Raw genomic sequence first — 23,426 nt, 5'->3', positions numbered from 1 at the left:
TGGGCTTTTTTTTGTTTTGTTTTAGGGTTTTTTGTTTGTTTGGTTGGTTTTTTTTCTTGGAGGTTGTGAATAACAGTGGATGAACAAACACAAAGATTTCAACAACCAACCATTTTTCCTTGTCTAATTTTCTAATTATTTCCTAATAATCTAATCCATTTTACCTTTTAGGGTAACAAAGCTGCTGTCCAAATGGAAGGGTGAGAGCTTTCTTCTTCAGAGATATTGGTGCATGTATAGAAAAACAGATCGCTTTTTTTCTTAGAGGGCAAATCCTCAAACAGGTTGGTTGCAATAAGCCATAAATATGCTTGAACTTTCATGGGATTCCTAATTTAAAAAAAAGGTCCGTTCAAATTTATTTTATTTTTAAAAAGATGCTGTTAGTTGTCTCCCAACTTATCTTGTATGTGCAGCGTGAATATGCTTCAATTCAGGCATTAACAGAATTTTTAATTTTAAAAAGGGTGGATTATACTTTTTTGAAGTGTTATAAATACATATTATAGTATTGGCTTTTCACAAATAATAAAATGGATGCTATTTGTGTAATGTTAAAGTAACTTTACTATAGAGCTTCATTTATTTCTTTTGTTAACTAAACTTAGACATAGTAGTGAAATAGCTGATATAGTGTTAAACTGCCTGCTTGGTTGGGATAACATTCATGTGATGAAGAACCCCAAAATCACAGCCAAGAAATGTGCATGCTCTAAAAAGGCAGACCCCAGTTGGAGCCATGCTAAACAGTTCTTGAGGAGAAGTTTTAAGACGTATAATTGTTTATGAATATGCAGCAGACTGATGCAATAGAAGGGGTGTTTAAAGAGCATCTCTGAAATAGCAGGTGTGCTCCTGGCAGAATGCCAAGCACCCAGCAGTGAAATCTTTATTTTCTTTGTCTCCTATTGTCCTTTATTAAACTTTTGAATTGTGAAAAACGCCAATCACTTGTTTTTTAAAATTTTAAAAGTTTAATAGTAATAAAATGGTTATAAAAACAGTAATACAATTTGAGTAATAATAGTTTGAATAATTTGAATTAGGACAATATGAGACAATAGAAACAAAGAGTTACAGACAGTCCGGGTACCTCTTTCTGGGCAAAATAAGCCCGAAAAAGGACCCACGTCAACAGAGGGTTAACCCTTAAAAGCAACAGCCTGTTACATATTCATACACCTCATCCATGATGCATAAATTCCATTCAAACACAGGATTCTGTCTGGTCAGTGTCAGCTTCTTCCTCTCAATCCTGACAGCATCTTCAGGGCTGAGCGAGGCAGGAAGAAGTTCATTTCTTCTGATAATGGAGCAATAAATTCTCTTTCTCTGAAAGATTCAGGTGTCCTGTGGCTGCTGTCTCAGTGCGAGTCCTTTCTTTAGAAAAAAGTATCCTACATAGAGTAGTTTGTATTTTAACATTTTGTTAAAACCTAAAACTATATTTAACACACTACTTAAGAGAACTAATACAGCATAACTTTCTAACACAACACATATAATATTCATTTTAATATTTGCGAAAAGCCAATCATTAAATACGCATTTTTTACAGGAGAGTGAACCTCGTTTTTCACAGAAGGCACAGCTAGGTTGTCTCCCAGCTTAGCTCTCAGGTGAAATCACAAGTCTGGGCTGTATGATTATGCCGCACCTTCGGGCACTAATGCGATTTCTAATTGGGGGGGAAAAAAAAAAAGAAGGAAAAAATAAAAAGGGTGTTGTTTGTTTTTCAACTCAGTCCGCAGGTGAAATCCCAAGTCTCCCGTGGTGGGCACTGGGGGGTGATTCCAGCCGCCTTTTTGGGGAGGAGCTCCCTCACTCCCTCCCTCACTCCCTTCCTCCCTCAGGGCGGGCGCGGGATGGAAGGGGCGGGGCCTGGGGCGGGGCCTCGCACGCGCTGGGGCGGGGCCTGGGGCGGGGCCACGCGCGCGCTCCTGCGGGGCGGGGCCGCGCGCGCGCGCGCCGGTGCGAGGAGGGGCCGCGCGCGCGCCGCCCCGGGAGCGCCCTCAGGTCAGTGCGGGGTGCGGGGCCGCCCGCGCGGGGCCAGCCGCGCTCCCCTCCCCTCCTTCCCTCCCCTTCCCCGGCATGTGGCGGCCGATCCCGCTCCCCTCACGGGCTGCGGCGGCCGTGCCGGCGGGCAATGGGCTCCCCGCGCCCCCCGGAGGCGCCGTCGCGAGGGGCGGGGCGGGCCGGGGCGGGGCGGCCGCACCTGAGCGGCGGTAGCGCGGCGGAGCGCCGGGCCGTCGGTGAGGGGAGCGGGGCCGTCCGGCTCTGCCGCACAAAGAGCGCCCCGGGCACGGCCTCTGGCTGGCTGGAGTGGCGGTGCGTGTCCGCAGGCGGGTGTCGGTGTCCCCTCGGTGCCCCTTTGTGCGGCAGCCAGCGGGGTGGGTTCGCGGCCGTGCCGGAGGGGAGCCCACGGAGCGGGCTCGGGAGGAGCCCCGGACCCGGCTGTGCCCGGGCTGGAGCCTCCAGCGGGAGGCAGAACTCAAGTTGGGCTTTGGGGCTTTTCTCCTGCTTAAAGTAAATCTCTTTTGTTAAATAAGTACTTTAAGCATTAATTCGGCAACCTTCCCGGAGGCACAACTGGAGTTGCCCCCGGTTTGGTGTAAATTCCTCCTCCCTTCCCCACGCTGTTCGCCGAACTTCTGATGTACCTGTCTGAAGGGTCCCTAGGGCCCACACCTTCACAACTCCCCATTTTCCTGTTTGTTTGGAGAAAGCCACCTGAGAACTTGGAGGTTTATAAATTCAATTCGTTGTGGTGTGTCCTGAGCGCTGCAGCATTTTAAAACGGGAGGGAGTTTTGAGGTTGTTGTGAGTTGGAGGAAAAGTTTGGATTGAAGTTAAGATACCTACGTGCTCCCTAAGTGTGGTTACCTAATTCAACAGGCTGCCTCATCTGAGAAGTGCTGGTGCAGATTTTTTGCCTTGTAGTTAGTCCTCACGGTACTTTGTTTTCAGCATGTGATGTGTGTGTGTTAAATTTTAATCTGTGCTCTGGAGTGTTTTGTTGATTGTTTTTTGTGGAGAGATGGTGCTGGGTTATAGGTGTACGGTACTTTGTTTTGCATTGCTTAAACTTTAATGCCAGAGTTAGGCTCCAAATAGTTTTTATTTTAGTGGGAGAGAACTGGTCTCACTGTTTCTTACAGAATGTATGTGCAGGATGTTGCAGTGTGCAGTACCTGGGCTTTACTTTGCAAATTAAATCTCTTAGAGCTTTCATTTCAACTAAGTTCTGCAGGATTGCCAAAGTTCAATGTCGACTGTAGTACTTTCTTTTTTTTCCCATTTTAAATCCCCCCCAGTAAGTAACTGCAGCTGACTGCACAATAACTTCCCTTGTGTTTCCCTGCCAGTGATCCTCAGCTCTGCCCCAGAGGAAACACCTTCCAGAAGCAACGTGGGATTCATTTAGCTTGCCCTTTAAGGCCAAGGGGGAAAAAATGCAAGTTGCAACAATAATTTTTATGTTTTGGCCACTTGCTTGTTACAGCTTGTGAGCAATTTTTTTTTTCTAATTTTACCAAACAGTTACAATGAAAGCAACAGTCCTAGGGGTAGGCTCAGTCAAAACAGAGGTCTCTAGAAACTTGTGCAAATAAGTTTTGTAGCAGAATATTGTTTATGCCCAGCAGCAGAATATTGTTTATGCCCTTTCTCTGATAATTCAAGGTGATTCTGCCCTGATACTGTCTCTGGTGACTCCTTGGACTTGGCTGGCTGTTTTTCTGTTTTACAAATGTTCAGGTGCCTGAGCTGGTGTGGGAGCTCTGTTTTGTGAGGCACTGAAATGAGTGATAAAGCAGCAGTTTCTGTCTCAAAGGGCTGATGGATGAGGCAAAATAAGGGATGTAAGAGATGGGAATCTTGGAAGGAAAAGATTACAAGGTTTTTGTGGTGGAAGCTGTCATCAGTTGTGTTTTCTGCCATTAAGTTGAATTCCTTGGTTACAAAAGCACTTTTTGTGTGTGTGTCAGGAAACTGAGAGGGGAGTTTAAGTAAGACATCACTGCATTCAAATTTGCAAACTTCCCATTTTTGGGCCCTGGCTCATCTGTTTTGTGATCCTGCTGCCCTCTCTGGGTTTGGTATCTCAGCAAGCTGCTGTGAAAACCAGACCAGTCCAACACCTAGGAAGTTTTGTTTTAAAACACTGGGGAGCTGGTTGGCAGTCTGTGAGTATGTGTGGGGTGAAGACTGGCAACAAACAGATTTGGAAGGTATCTAGAGACAACTTATCCAGCCCTGTTGCCTGTACCCTGAGATTATCTGATGCCCAGAATAAATATTTCACTAGAGGATCATGTAACACTTCAATACCAGGCTGAATGACCTGTTGATAGCATTGTTCTGTGACAGGATATTTATGTACCAGGTTACACTCCATATAACCACCCTGGCTGCACTTTCTCCTCTTTGCATCCAAACAATTTAAAGGAGTAATTTTCTTTAAAAACGACGTTCTCTGAAATTAGAGCTGTCCTGTCTCTGCTTGGGTGCAAAGGTTTTCTGAGAGTAGGAAAAGAAAGCAGTCCTTCAGCAGGTGGGATGTTTGCTTCTCTGAGAGGTGCCTTTTGCCTTTACAATTCTACAAGACCAAGGTGATACCACCCCATGTGCACTCAGAAAAAGGAAAGGTTTTCATGCTATATAAAAGTTCATAATACATAAAACTAATGAGTATTTGTGTTTATCTTGTACAGTCCCTTAATTATGATCTTCTGTTTGATTACTTGCCCCTTCCATAGTTTTTCTCTACTGCAGTTCTGATGTGTCACAGAGTTACTGTGAAGAAGAACATTTAAGATATCCTAACATTGATAGACAAATACATCTTAAGGCACAAAAATAGGTTCTGAAACCAGAATTTGAGCAGTGTGTGTGTGTTTTTCTTAAAGTTTCATGATGGTGCAGCAGCTGCCATTCACTTGTAAAGAGGAGGAGAAACTGATGGAAATACTGAGGAAGGCAAGTGTGACTGTTCAGCAAAGGAAAATAAATCTGATTTTCTCAGGCAGTGGAGAGGAGAAAAATTTGGGAATATCTTCATCTTCCTGTGGATTCAAACAGAGGCTGTGTGTGCTGGAGGGGTCTGGAATCAGTTAAGGGCAAGTAAAAGGATGCACAGCTTCTGATGTGTGGCACAGGGAGAGTCATTCAGGACAGTGCAGTGTAGTGGATGTCGTGTCTGTTCCATTCCTTGAGCTATTTGGATTAGGCTCAGGTTAGCAATCAGTCTCTCATATCTGAAGACTCACTGCTGGAGTAGTTACTCACTGGTTTTAGTGCTCACTTTTGAGAAGCACAAGCCACTGTGGCTCAGAATGCATTTCTCATCAAAGGCTTGGTTTGCCAGTGTACAGATGTGTTCCTCTTTCACTGTCATGATTTTCCTCTTCTGTAATTTCAAATGCAGTGGGAAGAAGATGCTGTACCAGACTTTTCCTCTTTAACCCCCTGAATGCTGCCAGCTGTGCTGCTCTGCTGCTGTGAGCACTCAGGCTGCTCATCTGCTGTGGGCTTTTAAGCCTAGATGTAAAACCACAATATGGTTTTCCATTAGCCCCATACATTCCAACACCTGACTGAGCTTTCCAAACGTCCCCTCTGTTCTCCTTGCCCTTGCTGAAGGTGCTGCTGTGACAGTCCCAGGGCACTGAAGTGTGCAGGGACAGAGCAGGTGTGGCTGTGCACCACAGCAATCTCCTCTCCCCCCTTTTGTCTCACTGGGAGCTCCAGCACAATGGTGGGATGTGGTGAATGTGGGTTACCTGCACATGGAAAATGTAGTCCTTGAGTTATACACCATAACTGAAGGACTATATTTTTATATAGTTTATACAACATAATTAACTGTGATGCAGTTCCTCTGTGGATACTCCTGGAGTAGTTACTGCTGGTGCCATTGGTTGAGTGAGAGCCTTCCTCTCTGAGGAAGGGCCTGTTTGCATTTGCATTCTTCAGACTTAGTGTGCAGGGGAAAAAGAACAGGAGGAACAGGAGCAGGCAGCTTACAGCCTGCCCTTCAGAGAACCCATATTAATTTAACTCTTGAAAATGATGGTTTGTGAGCCAAGTTCAAATCAGTCAAAGTTTTGTCTACAGAGGTGAGATCTGTCTGCAGGACTGGAAGTTCTGTCTGGAGTCACCTGCTCTGAGCTCTCCCTTGAAGCAGGCAGCATGTGAGTGCTGATTGTAGTGCTGGTTTTCCTGAAGTGTGCTGAGATCACTGGCTTCTTTCTCACAGGGCACCAAAGGATCATTAAATGCTAATGACTTTTGATTACTGTTGACCTCAGTCAATTTAGAATTAGTGACCCAGAGATGAAAACCACTGTATCTCATTACCAATTTCCTGAGCTGTCTGAGCTTTCCTTTGTCAGTCAGTTTTGGTAAGAGGCATGGTAGAATTAAAGTTGACCTTTGCCTTAGAAAAAGGGTTGAGTGCTTTCAGGTTTGTAATATCATGTTTATAAATAAATAAATGGCAGCCACTAAGAAGGAAGTTAAATTTTGAGCCCACAGACTGTCAAGAGCAGAGCTCTACATGAAATGAAATGGAGAAGCTTGAGTAGCCACAAAGGGGAACAAATGCATAATTTGTCTCCTTTAAATTAGTAGCAAAACAGTTTTATCTCCTGTAACCTTGAATTAAATTATCATTTTGTGGTTGCAGGTTTTCTCTTCACCACATTTGTAATTGTTTGTTTTACTTTGAACTATCAAGAAACAACTTAATGCACATAGAATGCATTGCAAATTTTGCTCTGAGATATTTTCTTCCTGCAGCTCCCAAACTATGATATTGGGGAATATCTCTTAGCAGGTTTGTCAAATCATATTTTATGTTGTAATGAAGCCTTTGACATTATTTTGTACCATATGCCCAGAAGAGAATGTCTGTGAGGTAATTCAGTGTAATGGGGTCAGGTACATTGTTCACTGCAGGTTGTCTAAGTGTAGCCCTGCCTTGCCACAGTTGTGGTTTATGTGGACTGTCATTCCTGCAGCAGGCACGGTCTTCAAATCTGAATGACAATACAAGAACATTTGGAACTTTTTTTTTCTCACTCTGATACATTATTTTGGTCCTCTAACTTTAAAAGAAAAAGACCCAGCATAGCAAAGTGTTTGGGACATAAATATGAAGTTATTCAACCTCTCACTGAAGTTAAATTGCAGGCTTTAAGCAGCTAAGCAAGAAAGGTAACAGGAAAAAATGAGAATAGGAGATGCTGCAGTTGAAGTAGGAACAGGCTCATGGAAAGTGACTTGAAATGCATACAAAGAAAGTGTACATTTATTTGCAAGGAAACATAGGAGTAGATATTAATGTAGTATGTTTTGTTGTGATTGCTTTGTCTCAAAATGGACATTGCTTAATGACATATTAAAGAGATTTAATAGAAACGCTGCTTTGGTAGAGAGACTAAAGCAAATACCATGTATCATGCTAGGAAATACCACAGGAGTACAAAGTAGTTGTGAATATTCATTCTTTAGGTTTTTATTTTATGCAAGTTGGTGTTTACCTTTTGACTAGGCTGCTCACAACTTGCTGCTTTTGTTCTCTTTGAATCATTAAGAACATTTAGGAAGAAAAAGTAAAAACTATCCTAGTGGATAATGTTATGCAAAATATTTAAATCCTCATAAACACCAAGCAGTTAAGAAAATTTGCTAATAAGGATGTTGCTAGCATAGCATGAGTTCTGTAGAAAAGTACTATTGAACTATTTCTGACTTTGTTTTGAAGCTTCTAGTCTTGGTTCAAGATGCAATTCTACTCTGATACTTTCACAGCTCTTCACTATTCTGGGATGTAATTGCTATTTTTTTAACATCTGTTTTGGCTTCTTTAAGAGTCTTTACAATTTTACCCATCTTTCTTCCTGCTTTTGGTTGCCTTTTTATTTTATTTTTTTTTTCCACACAAGACCTGACTAAGACCTCATTGCCAGCTTTTCCATGCAGCTGACAGAAGCAGATGCCATCTTGGTTTCTTCCAGTGCTGCCAATAAGAAACTTAGGAGAGAGGAGTTTAGGAGGTTTTGTCCACTGCAATGCATTTCTTTACTTGAGGAAATGAAGGCTAGAGCTATTTCCAAATTGGTTTTTACAAACAGAAGGGTTGGAATGGTGATTGGGAAGGACTCTTCCAAGTGATTATTATTATAATTTATTATTATTATTATAATTCATAGACAGGTAAACAGAACAAGGCACCACAGCTGTGTGGGTTTGGTTTATTGAGGTTTTCTGTTGGTTTAGTTAGTTTTTGAACATGTATATTCCATTTTTAAATGAGTGCTTGAAGCTAGCAGTGGACAGACAGGTAGATTTGTTAAACAGTAACATTGTTTATTTATTTTGGTTCATCAAGATGTCATCTGAAATTTGTTTCCTTATAGGGGGAAATTCAGGATTTAAACAATGTTAATACTGCACAGGCATAGTAACTGCCAAAGAAGACATTTGGCAATTTTACAGAAAAATAAATGTATGCATTTCCTCATTGCTTACTAAGAATTCTTTCTTTTATTCATGATGTGGTTGTAATAAACAATTGGGAATTTTAATGAAAGCTTGTTTTTTATAGAATGGTGTAACTCATATTACTACCTGAGGAACAGGCCTGTAAATGGGAGATGTCCAAAAACTCAGCTTATTAGAAAGAGAAAAAAGAAACTCTTTGGTCTCCTTGCTATGGCAGCAGGAGAAACTGATGAAGTATGAGGAAGAATACTCCCAGCAGGTCTGGAAATGAAACTGATTTCCCTATTGGAAGTTACCTTTAGAAAAGCATAATTACAGTAGTCACATGCTATTAAAGGTTGTACCAGAGCTGGGCTTTCCTGTGACTCCTGTGCCTCACAAGGTATTTTATGTTCTTGAGGGATGAATAAGCTGGGATGGCAGGTGTGTTGCACACACTTGGGTTTGAACAGCAGAATTGCTGCTTCAGTTCACAATGTTTAGTCAGGAACTGATTTCCAAGGGCTCCTAACCTGCTCCTGATATTTTGGAAGGGACATATAACTTGGTGTGTAGTATCTCAGACTGGGAATATAGTATTTTGCTTAATTCTTCTGGCATTTTGAGTATCCATTAGGCCAGTGTAAAGATTTAAGCATGAAATTTCCCATACCCTTTAACTTGAAATATTTCTGGTCTGACTACTTTGCTTGTAAAATAAAAATTAATGTGCCTTTGAAGAACTGTATTTCCCTCTTTCTCAGTTGTATATATCAAGTTTAGTTCTGTTAATATATAATGAATGAAGAAAAATGAGACTTGCTGAAGAAGATTAGGAGCACATTGTAATAAGATTTCAGGAATGGATAGATCTGTGGGTCAGAGAAGGTGACCTTCCTTCATCCTCTCGTTGGAGACAGACTGATCTAAACTGTGGATTTTGGTCTTTCAACAGGCAGCAGTTCATGGGCTGTTTTTACTGACTACCAGGGTATTGAGTTCTAAATTTATTAACATATTTGTATAGTAAACCAACAAAACAGCGTTGTATGAAGGGAAACGGAAGCTGCTGCCAAAACAGAAAGAACAGGGAGTGAGAATTGTCACAGCACATGCTGCAGTCCAGATAGACACGATACAGAGTGTCACCATATGTGGGATCTCAGCACCTCAGGACGGAGGTGCAGAGTGGCCGAGACCACCTTTGGGGGGCTCGGGAGTCCTGGAATGTTGCCAGAAGTGTCTGGTGCCTGGACTTTGATCCTACACAGGAGACGACGCCTGTATGAGGATGGGAGGATTTCACTGGGTGAATGGTGAAGGGATAAGTTAATTAGAGTGTAAAACACAGGGTTTAGGATTTTGGTACAGGGGGGTCTAAAGAAGTAAGATGGAGGAATTGGGGCGTGTCCTGTTCTTCTTCTTCTTCTTCTTGGCCTCCATCTTCTGTGGTGATGGTGGCACTTTGGGATTGGTTATTACTAGAAGTGCACCGGTTAATAAGGGTAGAAGGTATTGGGGAAAAATGATAAATATTGTACACGTAACTTCGGGTATAAAGATAAGTGACCGCCCCAGGGGCTCGCAGTGTGCCCATGGCTGACTGCTGAGCAGACCTCTGTCGGGCTGAAAGAAAATCTTTTAGATAAACAATTAATAAACACCGAGACCGAGCCAAGATCAGAAGTCTCTCCTCGTCCTTTGAAGCGCCGGGCTCTTCAAGGCCATCCCTGGGCCTTTCCAGGCCACCTAAATAGCACAGAAAACTTACAAGCCTAAACAGCCAAGAAACCGAGCAAGTGGCATCCCTGAGCTATCTCCGGTCATAAATCAGCGCCGGGAGAAACAGTGAAAACTTACAATGTCAGAAGGCTTCAATCCATACAGATTAACACCAGACAACTTCAACAGGCTTCAGGCATTGCCCTTCAGCCCAACCTTCACACCCCTCATGTCCATGCACCGCACCTGTGTGCCCTCTGCTCCCTTTGGTGATGGCTCGGCACACCTGGGCACTCCATGGCTCATTGCTGTCAGTGCTGTTCACCTTTTTTCACAGCTTTTCACAGCTGTGCCCATTGGGGCTCAGCTCCATCCCCACTCCCAATCACCACAAACTCTGTACCTACAGAGAATAGCACAATAATTCATTGGTTTGGGGTTTTTCCCCTCTTTCAGATCCGTCTAATGAGTAGTTGATGAGACTTAGTTCCTGGGGTGATGAAGAGCAGTGGAAGGTGCTATGAACCTCTAAGAGGTTTGTAGTTTTTCATAGGAATTGTATGAAAATCTAAATCTATTTAGGTTCTGTCCTGGAATCTGTGCTATTTTCTAGTTAGAGCAGACCAGGTTTTGGTGGGTGGCTTAAGAGCAGGCAAAGATGTTTTTTATTTATTGGACTGGATTTTTTATCCTGTTGTGCAGATATTTCTTGTCTGACTTCTGAGTGCAGGCAGAACATGCTTCAGCTGCAGCTTCTCTCTCCTTTCCTTTCCCAGAATGTGCTGTGCATGTGTGGTGTGCTCCACAGCTCAGAGGTTGGTGGATTCCTGTAGGTTCACATTTACAATCTGTCTTTCCCACATGGAGTTAACTGGTCAGTCTGTCCCTCATTCTCTTTATCTCCTGTAGCCTCCCAGTGACCTTATCTGGTGTGTGTGTAAAATCTTTGGATTTGTCCTGATCAGTGGTTTGAAGAAATGTGCAGAGACCTTGATTTTTTATATACTTTGGGAGTCTATAAAATGGATTTGTGGAATGACAATCAAATCTCCCAACCCCTGCTGTCTTTTGTTTTTGCCAATTGCAATGCTGAGAACCAGATTTTCTGGAGTCTGTGGTTTTCTGTATCTTTAAGAGGTTTTTTAAAGATTTCTTCCTTTTGAAATGTTTGTCCTGTGCAGTGGCAAAAGGGTTATTGTTTTATTTGGAAGGGCTGGAAATTTACATAAGGAAAAAAAAAAAAAAAACTTACGCAAACTTAACAAACTCAAATTCTGTGCTGGGAATACCTGCTGTGTTCCTGTTATAAACTCAGCTGTGAGCAGTTACAAGATCCCATCTGTGGGATGAGTTTCTTCTCCTTTACCCCTTCTTCTCTCTCTCCACAGTTCAATATGGTTTAGGTTTTTAGTTTCCCTTCCTAATCAGTCTGTGGCAGATAAAAAAGAAAATGTGTGGAGGAGAGAGAAAAGGTTGCTAGAAATAATTTCTTTGGAAGTTACATAACTTCCCCTCAATGTATTTAGGATGTGTCTCTGCCTTTCAGGCATAACCCACCATCTTCCTTTAAAGCAGCAGTCAAGGAGATTTTGCACTGAGGTGTTGGATTGTGAAGTGTGGCAGCATGGACACATCTCCTTGTGTTTCCCCTTCCATGGGCAGTGCTTTCAGCCAGAGAGGACAGATGTGTCTGGGAATGGCATCATCATCATCCTCATCCCCAAGCACTGCAGCAAAGCCCGCACATGGCTGGGTGTGCAGCATCTCCCAAGGAAACCTGGTAATCTTAAAATACCAGCACAACCTCAGGTTAAAGAATTCTGAGTGTGTGTGACACAGCCACAGCTGTGATTCCAGCAGCTGGGATGAAGACTGAATAAACAGCCTGAGTAATATTTCTGTTTGAGTCAGGGGCTTCAGCAAGATTTCTTCACCAACCTTTTATCACTTTAATTTCCCTGCTGTACCCTTGTCCAGCAAAACTAATTAGGGCAAAATGTGGCTAAATTAGCTTTGAAAGCAGAGGGGTTTTTTTTTTAAACTGAAAGTAATTATGAAATCATATTTTAACTGTCTGCTCCCCAGGATTTTAAGGTGTGATATGTTGACACCTCATACCAAGTATTTTTTTATTTCCCTGCTTTTAAGTGGCTATGCTTACTTGGTGGTTTTTCTAGACATCTGACCTGATATTAAAGAAATCTGATCAAAATTTAAGTTCTGAGTAAACTAATGACTATAAAATAGACTTATTTCCTATGTAAATGGTTTGGTTGGTATAGCTTATATCCTGTTTATTTGCGAATAAAATTGGACTGTTGGTGTCTCAAGGAATGACTTTTGCCTGAGACTCTCTAAACCATTCAGACCCTTTCATTTAATGCTTTGAAATATTGATTAAATACACTCACTCTGGTTGGCTTTAATCTGATTACACATCTAGAAGTTTTCTTCTGATGTGGTGCAGCCATGTCTGGCGTAATCTGGCTTAATTAGCGCTGCTTAGCGATTTGGGACCCCTGTCAAAGGCTGATGTGTTATCTGGAAACAGAAGGAGTTAAAGCTGGAGCTGTGACCTCATCCCTGGTGATGTTACACTGGAGTAGGAGCCGCTGAAAGGGATCCTTTGCCTGCATCGCCGGCCGTGCTGCTGCTCCATTGCTTTAGTTCGGTTCCGATACCGGTCCCGCACCCGCCGAGCAGCTCCTGCAGGAGGGATTTGTGGGGATGCTACAGGCAAAGGAAGCTGTGCTAATATCGAATGGACTCAGATAGACCTTTCTACCTGATTGCAACTTCTTACCGCTTCGCCTGTGGAAGCGGCCCGGAGGAGAGCTCACACACACCCACACGCACACAGAAGCGCTCCCGCCCTGCCGGGCAGCCGCGGTGCCATTGATTCCGTGCCATCCTCGGCGGCGGCTGCGGGGGAGCTGCGGGCGCGCCGCGGTGGCTGTGCCGTGGCAGCGGCGCGGGCTACAATAGGTGTCACTGTGTGCGAGCCCAATCGCGCTCCGTGCCTGCAGCCATTGGCTCCGGCCGCGCGGCTGCCGCTCCGCTCCGCTCCCAGCCCTGCCCGCGCAACTCGGGCTCGCCGGCAGCCTGGCACTGCCACCGTGCGCTGCTCCTGCCCTCCGCCCCGGCTGTAGCGCTGCCAGGCGCTTCCTGAGCGGGAAAGCTGGAAGGAATGATGGGGATGCGTTTAACGGTTCAAGTACTGGATCAAACTTAAACTCAGTTTCTTACTCCGGGTGCTGGAAAGGTCACCTTGTCTTGCTGAGTCTCAGCTCTGCTGCTTTCGGTGTTCCAGCTTCTACATAGATTCCTAAATGTTCCTGGCTAGTTAGGCTGTGGTCTTTACTCACGGGTATACTGATGGTAGATGAGAAAGGAAAGAACATGAAATGTCTCACCTTCTTCTTGATGCTTCCAGAGACGGTCAAGAACAGGTCTAAGAAGAGCTCTAAGAAAGGAAATAGCAGCAGCAGTAGCAACAGCAAATTGCCTCCAGTTTGCTATGAAATCATTACCTTGAAGACCAAAAAGAAGAAGAAGATGGCTGCTGATATTTTTCCCCGAAAGAAACCAGCTAATACTAATACAACTGCTGTCCAGCAGTACCATCAGCAAAATCTCAATAACAACAACACTATTCCTGCACCTAATTGGCAAGGACTTTATCCAACTATCAGAGAGAGGTAAGTTCAGGGCAGCTTTTTTGGTGTTTGAATGGAGGGGTGAAAAGTAGCAAAATGTCCAGAATGCATTTATTTGCTGAAGAAAACACGGTTATATTTTATTTGTTTGGGCTTTTTTTCTCCCTGTATGTGTGTGGGAAATAAGAATTTTGGTAATGGAGCAATATTTTAGTATCTCTTTTCTAGTCAGTGAATCTGAGTTAATAAAAATGTTGCTGAAAACTGCAACATATCCATAAAGATTTCCTTTTAGACCTCAGTGGGGATTTTCAGTGATAAATGCTCTGGACTTTGATTTCCACTTCTTGGAAAGTTCTCAGAAGTTTGGGGGTTTGTTTTATTGCACCCACACACACCAGAAACACTTTTAGTATTTTCTCTGGTATATTTGTGCAATGATGTGTAAAGCAGCTGAAAGCAAAGTGTGACCTGCTTCTCTTTGCTAATAAGCAACTTGAAGTTGTTAAAAAATCATATTTCTTGGGTCTGGGACATGCAGAGAGAGTTCCTGGGTGCCACAAATTAACATGCTACCTCTGTTTGTAGAAATGCAGTGATGTTCAACAATGACTTGATGGCAGATGTTCATTTTGTGGTCGGGCCACCAGGTGGGACCCAGCGGCTGCCAGGACACAAAGTAAGGAACAGCTGCATGATCTGCTGGGGTGGGAGAGCCAGAGAGAGCTCCCACAGTTACAGCAGGACAGAGTGTGGGAGGCTCAGCTCTTCTGGGACAGGCAGCAGTCTGTGCTGGAAAGGCCACATGCAGTGGGATAATCTCTCCCTGGCTTTTCTTTGTGTTGGGCTAAGGCAGTAAAGTTAGGAATACTGCTTTGTGCTGTTGAATAATACTGCTCTTGAGATTTCCTAGGAATAGTTAACTTCTGTGGTGGAGGTGAGAGTTTTCCAGTAGCTAATGCATCTATGCCCAGGAGAGTAAAATACAAGGAAAACGTGTAACTTGTTCTTAACTTGGACTTCATTTCTTACTGAAGTGTGTCTGTAGAGCCTGTCAGCGCAGCTCAGCTTGCTCAGAGTGGCTCTCCCACATTGTTTGTGTTGGCAGTGTTTTGAGTTCAAAGCATGAAATAAGATTTCCCTTTCTCAACAGTACGTCCTGGCTGTTGGGAGCTCAGTATTCCATGCAATGTTTTACGGAGAGCTCGCTGAGGACAAAGATGAAATCCGTATACCAGATGTTGAGCCTGCTGCTTTCCTTGCAATGCTGAAGTAAGCATCATTCATCTGCTGCATGTGTTCCTGTCTGATGTATACATACCCTGCCAATGTCATAGCTGAAGTTGTATATAAACAGAAAGAAAGCAGTTGCTTGAAATATTCCTCTTTTTGTGTTTTAAACTTTCACCTAATTTTGCTCTCCCCCCGCACTTCCAGGCACACACATATTAGACTAATGTAGGCAGTTGTAAATAATGACTTTGACAGGGGATCTTTGGGCACATTGTGTACTGTAAAGCCTATTGATCTGATTTGTCACTATACGTTACACAAAGGAATGGAGTTACTAAAAAGGTTTGTCAGCTGGAACAAAAAACCCCAAACCAACTGTTCTACTTTGCAAGCACAGAGGAAAGTTAAAAATGCATACACAAAGCACCCTCAGACCCAGTGAATTGCTGGGTTTGTACGTTGACATCATTCCAGCTCTTTTATAAACCTGCAGTATGCAGGTCTTGTCTTAGAAAAATGACCCTAACTTATTCAGCATAGCCTCTGAAAAATAAATTTCTCCTTATGTATCATATTGATGTGTTTGGAAAGTGATAAAAAGGCTGTTTACATGAATAGGGGGTTTTATCTAACAAGGAAAACGAGTCAGTTTACATGATCATTATTTTTCTTCTTGCAAACTGCATAAGAGATGCTCTCTTCTCCTAAATGGGCATAATGAAGCAGCTTCCCTGCTGAATTGTCCTTGAATGTATCTATAAACTCTGATAATTGAGGAAAAATGCCCTATCACAGAAATGCTATGGCTTTGAGTTTTTGGGGTTTTTTCCTTCAGCTTAAATAAATGCTGTTGCTTTCCTATACAAAAAATGCATCAGTATCTGATAGTGATCCCTTTAATATGCTGTAAGTTTTCTTGCATGTAATGATATAATCACTAGCTAGCAATTTATTGTGTTTCATAGATTGTTTTGATTAACTTGTGATTACAGAAGAGTTTCTTTTTCATTTTTAACATTTCACCGGCATCATAAATGAACATTCAAAGTCGCATATAGAGTTTTTATAGGTTACCATCAGCATCAGGAATGTTCTGTGCAAATATTGGTAACTGCCAGGAGAGCTCCACAGATGTTCTGTAGACCTGGAATATAAAGTTAAGATGTGACATTATGGAGGGAGGTGTGTTATGGATCTTTGCTTTGGGCCTTTTTGATTTTGTGGCAGAGCTCGGACTTACAGTTTACTTTCATGCTGAATTTTACAAATCACAAATACAAGATACTTGGGTTCTTCCAGCCCCCCTTTCTTTTTGAACAGCAAATCTATTTCACTGTGGCTAAACATGATGTGCCATATAAAAACTGAATGCTTTCTGAATTTACCATTAAGAAATGTGTGCAGAAAGAAAGCCTAGAAAAGAGAGTAGCAACACTGACATCTAGGTCTTGGCATATTATTTAGCCCATGGCAATTTAGGAAACTATCTAGGAGAGCATGGCCAGAACCACGGGATTCTTCACCTTCTCAGCTTTTAATGAAAAAAACCCTAAAGACAGAAAAAGTCTGTGGTCTGTGTGGCTGTTGAGGTACCCTTGCAGTGCTGTGTTCCCTGATGCAGCGTGTCTGAGGCTGCAGAGTGCCCCAGTCAGTGTCTGCAGCTCTGGGATGGTGCAGGCAAGGCACAGGGATGCTGCTCAGCACTGCAGTGTCCCCTGCTCACAGCATCCACTGCATGTGGAGCTTAGGGGGAGCCACTGTCCCCTCCACTCCTCTCTCTCTGGAAAACCATCCCTGGGAGTGTTTCCTGCAGCTGCTGTGAGCCATGGATGGCAAGGCTGTGCTGCTACAGAGGGAAGGACTTTAGCTATGCCAAAGCAGCCTCTCCTTCACAGGCTTCTTTCTGCATCACAAACTTTGTCACAAAATACATTTATCTTGGGTTTTTTGGTTTTGACATCTTGCTCAAGAAGTTTGGGGTTTTTTTCCCCCTGGGCTAATGAATTCTGATGGCATAAATATTTTTTGTGTTTTATTATACACTGGGCATTCTGAGAACAAATAAGGTATTGCCAGGTGTAATATAGGAAATACCACCATGTGTGAGGCTATAGCATTAATTATTCTCCCAGTAAAACTGCTTTGACTGCTCTCCCCAGTTTTAAAAACAGGGTTAAACTCATAGTCTAGCTGCCAGACTGAATTGGTGCATTAATGAATTATATCTTATCTCAGTCTTGACTGTTCAAGTTAGAACTGTGATCTCATCTCATCCCAGGCTGAATGTGTTACTAAACCACCAAACCCCGTGGTCTGGCAGAATCCTGTGTTTGAGAACAGGGTGAAACTGGAATATCAACCATTGCAAATCAGAGCTGAGGTGCACTGGCAGAGTCAGAGCTGTGGAGTATTGCTGACAGTCGATCTGTGCTGTGCCTGCTGTACATCAGTGATATTAGTTCTTTATTTTCAATATTTCAATATTAAAATAGCAACTTTTGAACTATTTGGATTTAAAACAGATGTCATCATTCTCTGTTGTACTAGCAGGCAAAGAGAAGTAATAGAAGGGAGGAAAGAGTAGGAGAGCAATCAGGACAATCTTAAAAACAAATTAATTGAAAATGGAATTTTTTGGGGGCAGTAAAGGAGGTATGCCTGTAACCATTGATATACAGATGGGTGCTTTGGTTTCACAAATAAGCTGAAACCAAGCAGTAAACACTAAAAATAAGCTTGGCTCTATATAAGTTTACTTTTTTCTCTGTAACCTCTTAGATTTTATATTGCTGGAGCAGTATCTCCTCTGTGCATGGTTTCCAAGTGCAGCATGGAGGATACTATCTTACAGCTGCAAAAATACAAATAGTTATTTACAACTATAATCAGATCAGTGTAGGTACTAATTCCTCTTTATAGGCACATCTGTTCTGCAGAAAACTCATTGTGTAGGGAAACCTGCTAACTAGAAAATTTTAATTGGTACAGGGTTGCATACAACTTTAGCTTTTCTGGAGGAAGACACTTTTATCAGCCATAACCATCAAGACTTGCTTATCCCTGTGAAGAGTGAAATTGCATTTGGCATGGTTTTAGCACATTGCATTCACCAGCTGCAAATGGAGCCCTGAAGCATGAGATATTGAAAAGAACAAACTGTACAATGCTTCATTTCTCTGAGCAATGAATCCCAGCAGTTTAGTCACATAAATAGAATTTCACCTTCATCTCTTCCACCACACTGCCATAGCAATAAAGCTTTTTTCATCCTTATGCAGTGAGACTGAGTGAAAATGCTGTGCTGGTTGAGTTAGGATGTCGTGAGCATTAAAAACCTGAAAATCTTCCATTTCCGATACATTTCATAACCCTTTGAAAAAACCAACCAAAACCACAAGCCCCCCCAAAAAATCCACCTCTGAAAAGAACCCAATCCAGTAGTTACAGAAATGGATAGCACCTGATATACTTGAATAGCATTTATCTTCTTAGAAATTTAATCTTAGATTACCTAATTACTCTCTACAAACTTGTTCATGCACCTCAGTAAACCATGGCTCCCCATCAGGGGACATGCAGTCCAAGGACTTTTGATAACACATGTTCCAGGCTCCTGTGGTAGTTGAGGGAGGCAGCCCTGCAGGAGCTCCTGCCTGGGAGCCAAGACCTGTGGGGAAGGAGCACAGAGCTGCAGGGCCCACAGTGTTTAAACAATTGTCTCAAAGCATGCACTCCAAATGGAAAGCTAGATTCACCTCAGCTTTAAACCTGTTCTTTTCCATGGTCTTAACATGAGTGCTGAATTTTTTTTGTACTTTCTTTCTGGGCTTAATCAATACTCCCCAAAGCACTGCTTGATTTTAATGTGGAGCTATTTAAATATTCTTTGTTTATGTTTTTCTGTGAGTTTGTTGACAAACTGGTGTCGCGTTAAGCAGCAGCATTACACCTGTGTGCTTTATTTCAGGTACATCTATTGTGACGAGATCGATTTGGCAGCAGACACTGTTCTGGCCACTCTTTATGCTGCCAAGAAGTACATTGTCCCTCACCTGGCCCGTGCCTGCGTTAACTTTCTCGAGACAAGCCTGAGTGCAAAGAATGCCTGCGTGCTGCTCTCCCAGAGCTGCTTATTCGAGGAACCTGACCTGACCCAGCGCTGCTGGGAAGTGATTGATGCCCAAGCTGAGCTCGCTTTGAAGTCTGAGGGCTTCTGTGACATTGATTTCCAGACACTTGAAAGCATTCTCCGAAGGGAGACTCTGAATGCCAAAGAAATCGTCGTTTTCGAGGCGGCTCTGAGCTGGGCTGAGGTGGAGTGCCAGCGGCAGGAGCTGACGGCCACCATCGAGAACAAGCGCAAGGTGCTGGGCAAGGCTCTCTACCTGATCCGCATCCCCACCATGGCCCTGGACGACTTCGCCAACGGCGCCGCCCAGTCGGGGATCCTGACTCTGAACGAAACCAACGACATCTTCCTGTGGTACACGGCCGCCAAGAAGCCGGAGCTGCAGTTTGTCAGCAAGCCCCGCAAGGGCCTCGTCCCTCAGCGCTGCCACCGCTTCCAGTCCTGCGCTTACCGCAGCAACCAGTGGCGCTACCGGGGCCGCTGCGACAGCATCCAGTTCGCTGTCGACAAGAGAGTGTTCATTGCTGGCTTTGGGCTCTATGGCTCCAGCTGTGGCTCGGCAGAGTACAGCGCTAAGATTGAACTGAAGCGACAAGGGGTTATCCTGGGCCAGAACTTGAGTAAATACTTCTCGGATGGTTCTAGTAACACTTTTCCCGTGTGGTTTGAGTACCCGGTGCAGATTGAGCCTGACACCTTTTACACAGCGAGCGTGATTCTGGATGGTAATGAACTCAGCTACTTTGGACAAGAAGGAATGACAGAAGTTCAGTGTGGGAAGGTGACTGTTCAGTTCCAGTGCTCCTCGGACAGTACGAATGGCACAGGGGTACAGGGAGGACAAATTCCTGAACTCATATTTTATGCTTGAATGGGAGTGTGTGGATACAAAGCGTTTTGCTATGAAGTACCTGTCTGGTTCAGGCCTACTGATTCTTAGCTTTTTATCTGCAGATATGTGATCAGTACAGGGAATATGTAACTAAATGCTGTGGGCAAGTTCCTGGCTTGCTGTACTTGTAGCATCATTGGTGATTGAGTGTAATATTTAAACTGGAAGCTCTTAGAAACAAGCAAGTTTTAAAGGCTTTGTAAGGGGGGTGTCTGTTTGCTGGTGATGCTGACCCTTTCTTTGCTGATGCTGACACCAGTGAATCACCAGAGGATGTCCCCCTCTTGTATCTCAACACTGTCTTCATTGATCCATTTTTTTCTTTCTCCATTTTCTGCTTTCTGCTTGTATTGGGGAGATAGGGATAGAAAACAAAGAGTCTTGTTTTATAGCTCTCTCTGCTGTCTGCTCTGCAGACTTTAGACATTGCTGCTTTTGACCATGGGGGCTGGAAGAAGTCCTTCAGTTGTAAGCAGAAAAAGCACAAGTTTAAACCTTCATCCTGTGAGGTTCTCCTGTAGCCAACTGTTTGGGATGGCTCCAGGGGCAGATGGGAAGAAGGCAGCACCTTTCAGGAAGCTCCACCAGCCATATCCCAGTGCATGGACATGTTCACAGTGAGGAAGGGATGTGGGCTTGGCAAGTTACCCTTGGAGTTCATTTTCTAGGAATCCCACCTTGAAGGCAAGGAAGTACTTGCATGTGTTCAAATTGTGTGTGCAGCTCTTGAAACTCTACTCCCATCACCCAGGTTTTGCTACACTGGAGTTGATATGCTCTTTAAATGGCATTTCTTTGAACCCTTCCTAAATAAATGGGAATTTATGTCAATCATCTGATGCAGGATAATTTTTTGGTTTTTTTGAATGGGTTTTTTCTTCTTCCTAAACATGGTAGAGGTAGATTTTAGAGGAACAAAAGAATGTATCAATCTTGACTTGGATTTTTTTCTGTAATATGAGAATTTTTTTTTCTTTTTATTTCCAGTTGAAATTTAGACAAAGACAGGAGAGTCCCAACTGTGGTCATGTTACACTTAGTGTATAATAGCAGTGAGGGGGAGGAAGTCTCCTCTAATGGGTTATTGTTGGAGCTCTTGCAATTGCTTATGGCTGCACATCAGTCAGAGGATTATGTGGTCTGGAACCTTTTCCCTGGCTGAGTTTTTCCCCCCAGGAAGTTACATGTCCATATCATTTTTGGTGATGTAACAGGAAGTTACATGTCTCTATCATTTTTGCAGAAGTATGAGGGATACTCTTTGGATCAGGGGAGGAAACCAGTATAAATAAGAACTACAGGTACTGTTGAAACATGAGAAGATCCTTCATCACTGCACTGGGACAGTGTTCCTCAAAGGCTGCACTGCCCATTGTGAAGCATCCTGCTTCACCTCCAAAATGGGTTCTGTTTGTTGTGTACCTTTGAACAAAATGAGAGGACCAAATGATTCTTTAGACCTGCTGGAGATTAATGTTACAGTATATCCACACATTAATGTAGCATAACCCTAAATTCACATGTCGGTTCTGTAATAAAAATGTTTTTCTCATCTTATTTTACCAGTTTAATGCTGTTACTCTAAGTGTTGCTTGATGGTTGGAATCCTGGCCCCTGGCCATTGGAAAGTGCCAAAATACATCTTGGCAGTGTCCAAAATACCATCTGAAGTAAGAAGTGGAGTGTAGTCAAAGCCCAAATCTTCTCTCTAGGTAATAAAAGGAGAGCCAGATAAAAAAATACTCTACAGGATTTATGCCTTTCTTCCATCTTAAAGTTTACTGTTTTGTATACATACATACATGTGTGTGTAAGCAGCACTCTTTCTGAAATGTAAATACCCTCAAAGTACATAGAAAAACGTTTTGTTTTTTGTAACAGATGTACATAATCCAGACTGTTTGTGAAATCTAAACAGAATGCTCTGTGGAAAACTCCCAGGGAGAGATTTATAAAAACCTCCAGTTACTTATATTTAGATCTACAACTGAAAATAGACAAGAGTATAAATGGTATGGAGTGGAGAAAGAGTTGCTGAAGAGATCACAGAAAGGAATCTGAGATTGTGATGAGGTAATGGTCATCTACTTTTAGACAACATCTGAGCAGCAGTTCCATTTATTTAGATACATTTCAAAGCAGAGAAAGATGCTAATCAGCTGATTAAATTTTTGTACAGCAAGTGGCTGATGCAGATGTAATTACTCCAAGTGATAAGCAGATTGACAGGTTGTGGTAGGGAGCTGCATTTTGATTTGGTTGGTAAAAAAATCATGTGCCACAGCTGGTGGGACAAGTCAGAGAGTACTGCATTGCTTTAACTTGTCCTGGGTTCTCACTTTGAATTTATTATTTGCTTTGATTACCTGCAAATAAAGGTGACTTATCTGCTACGTTCACTGGCTGGAAGAGAAGTTCAGAGACCAGAACACTCTGTAGCTGTAATGTGTAGAAAATGAGTTGTTATTTGATTATTGTTCTTATTTGATTCTTTCATGAAGTCTTTTTGACGAAGTAGGATGAAAGCAACCTCTGGCTTAATTCCTCTGAGTCCATCTGGGTTTTGGGAGCGGGTGCAGGGAAAGGTTCCAAGTGTGGGTGATCAGACAAAGGCACCCCAAACACCTTTTGATGCTCAGAGCACAACTTGCTTCTGAGCACTTTGTGATGCTAACAAGTACTGGGATGTAAGAAAGTGGCCAGTGCCACTCACCCAGGGACATCAGGGCACTTCAGTGGGTGTCTGAATGTGGATTTGGTTGGTTTAGCAGATCCACCCAAGCCTGTGTACATTGACTGACATCTTGCAAGCATCAGCCATGTCAGCCTGGAATGTAAACGTGATGTCTACAGAGATCACCTCACAGATTCTGTCTAAACTGTTCTGGCTGTCTCTGCCACTTGTATCTTTGATTTGCTGGTGAGAGGAATCTGTGATAAGAGAGTATAATGTAATATACTTTCTGCATATCTAAAATAGTATTTAAGTAAACACTTTGATTTCTACACACTTCTGGCACTAAACTGTTTTGGGTTTTGTTTTTTTGTTGTGATAAATTCGGCTCACTTCAGGTCCCAGCACCCATTTGTGCTGAAGCAGTGTTTGACCTTTGCAGGCTTACAGCATTATTTATAAAGGACAGATATATATAAATATATAAAGTACCTCATGTTGAATGTTATTGTACTGTATCTTTAATGTCACAGTGCAGATCTTGTTGGACTCATGAATGTGTATAATCACGTTAAACATAAAAATAAAAATGATTCCTAAATGGTTGTTTCCTGCAGTATCTTTGAAGCATGAGCT

At 42.8% G+C, this 23,426-nt stretch overlaps 1 protein-coding gene across 2 annotated transcripts; it reads left to right on the top strand.

Annotated features, from left to right (window-relative positions):
• The first annotated feature begins 1,992 nt into the window (after positions 1 to 1,992).
• Positions 1,993 to 23,391, top strand: BTBD3 (BTB domain containing 3). Of its 2 annotated transcripts, XM_058801015.1 has the most exons (5): positions 1,993 to 2,016; positions 13,640 to 13,904; positions 14,451 to 14,541; positions 15,016 to 15,134; positions 19,063 to 23,391. In XM_058801015.1, the coding sequence occupies exons 2-5, from the start codon at positions 13,762 to 13,764 to the stop codon at positions 20,093 to 20,095; spliced, it is 1,386 nt and encodes a 461-aa protein (XP_058656998.1). In that variant the 5' UTR covers positions 1,993 to 2,016; positions 13,640 to 13,761; the 3' UTR covers positions 20,096 to 23,391. The 2 variants fall into 2 exon arrangements, with proteins under 2 accessions (XP_058656998.1, XP_058656997.1); XM_058801014.1 differs by lacking the exon at positions 1,993 to 2,016 and having other exon boundaries at positions 13,345 to 13,904.
• The last annotated feature ends 35 nt before the right edge of the window (positions 23,392 to 23,426 follow it).

The sequence above is a fragment of the Ammospiza caudacuta genome, chromosome 3 (genome assembly GCF_027887145.1).
Source record: "Ammospiza caudacuta isolate bAmmCau1 chromosome 3, bAmmCau1.pri, whole genome shotgun sequence".
Lineage (NCBI taxonomy): Eukaryota > Metazoa > Chordata > Aves > Passeriformes > Passerellidae > Ammospiza > Ammospiza caudacuta.
The sequence above is the reverse complement of the archived record's forward strand: the minus strand, read 5'-3'. Positions and strand labels throughout refer to the sequence as shown.

What these genes read in the sequence shown, in the direction of transcription:
- BTBD3 (XM_058801014.1), top strand. Translation starts at nt 13,582, where the DNA reads ATGGTAGATGAGAAAGGAAAGAACATGAAATGTCTCACCTTCTTCTTG. An exon ending in TATCCAACTATCAGAGAGAG is followed by an intron (nt 13,905 to 14,450) that starts GTAAGTTCAGGG and finishes CTCTGTTTGTAG; the next exon opens with AAATGCAGTGATGTTCAACA. An exon ending in GCTTTCCTTGCAATGCTGAA is followed by an intron (nt 15,135 to 19,062) that starts GTAAGCATCATT and finishes GCTTTATTTCAG; the next exon opens with GTACATCTATTGTGACGAGA.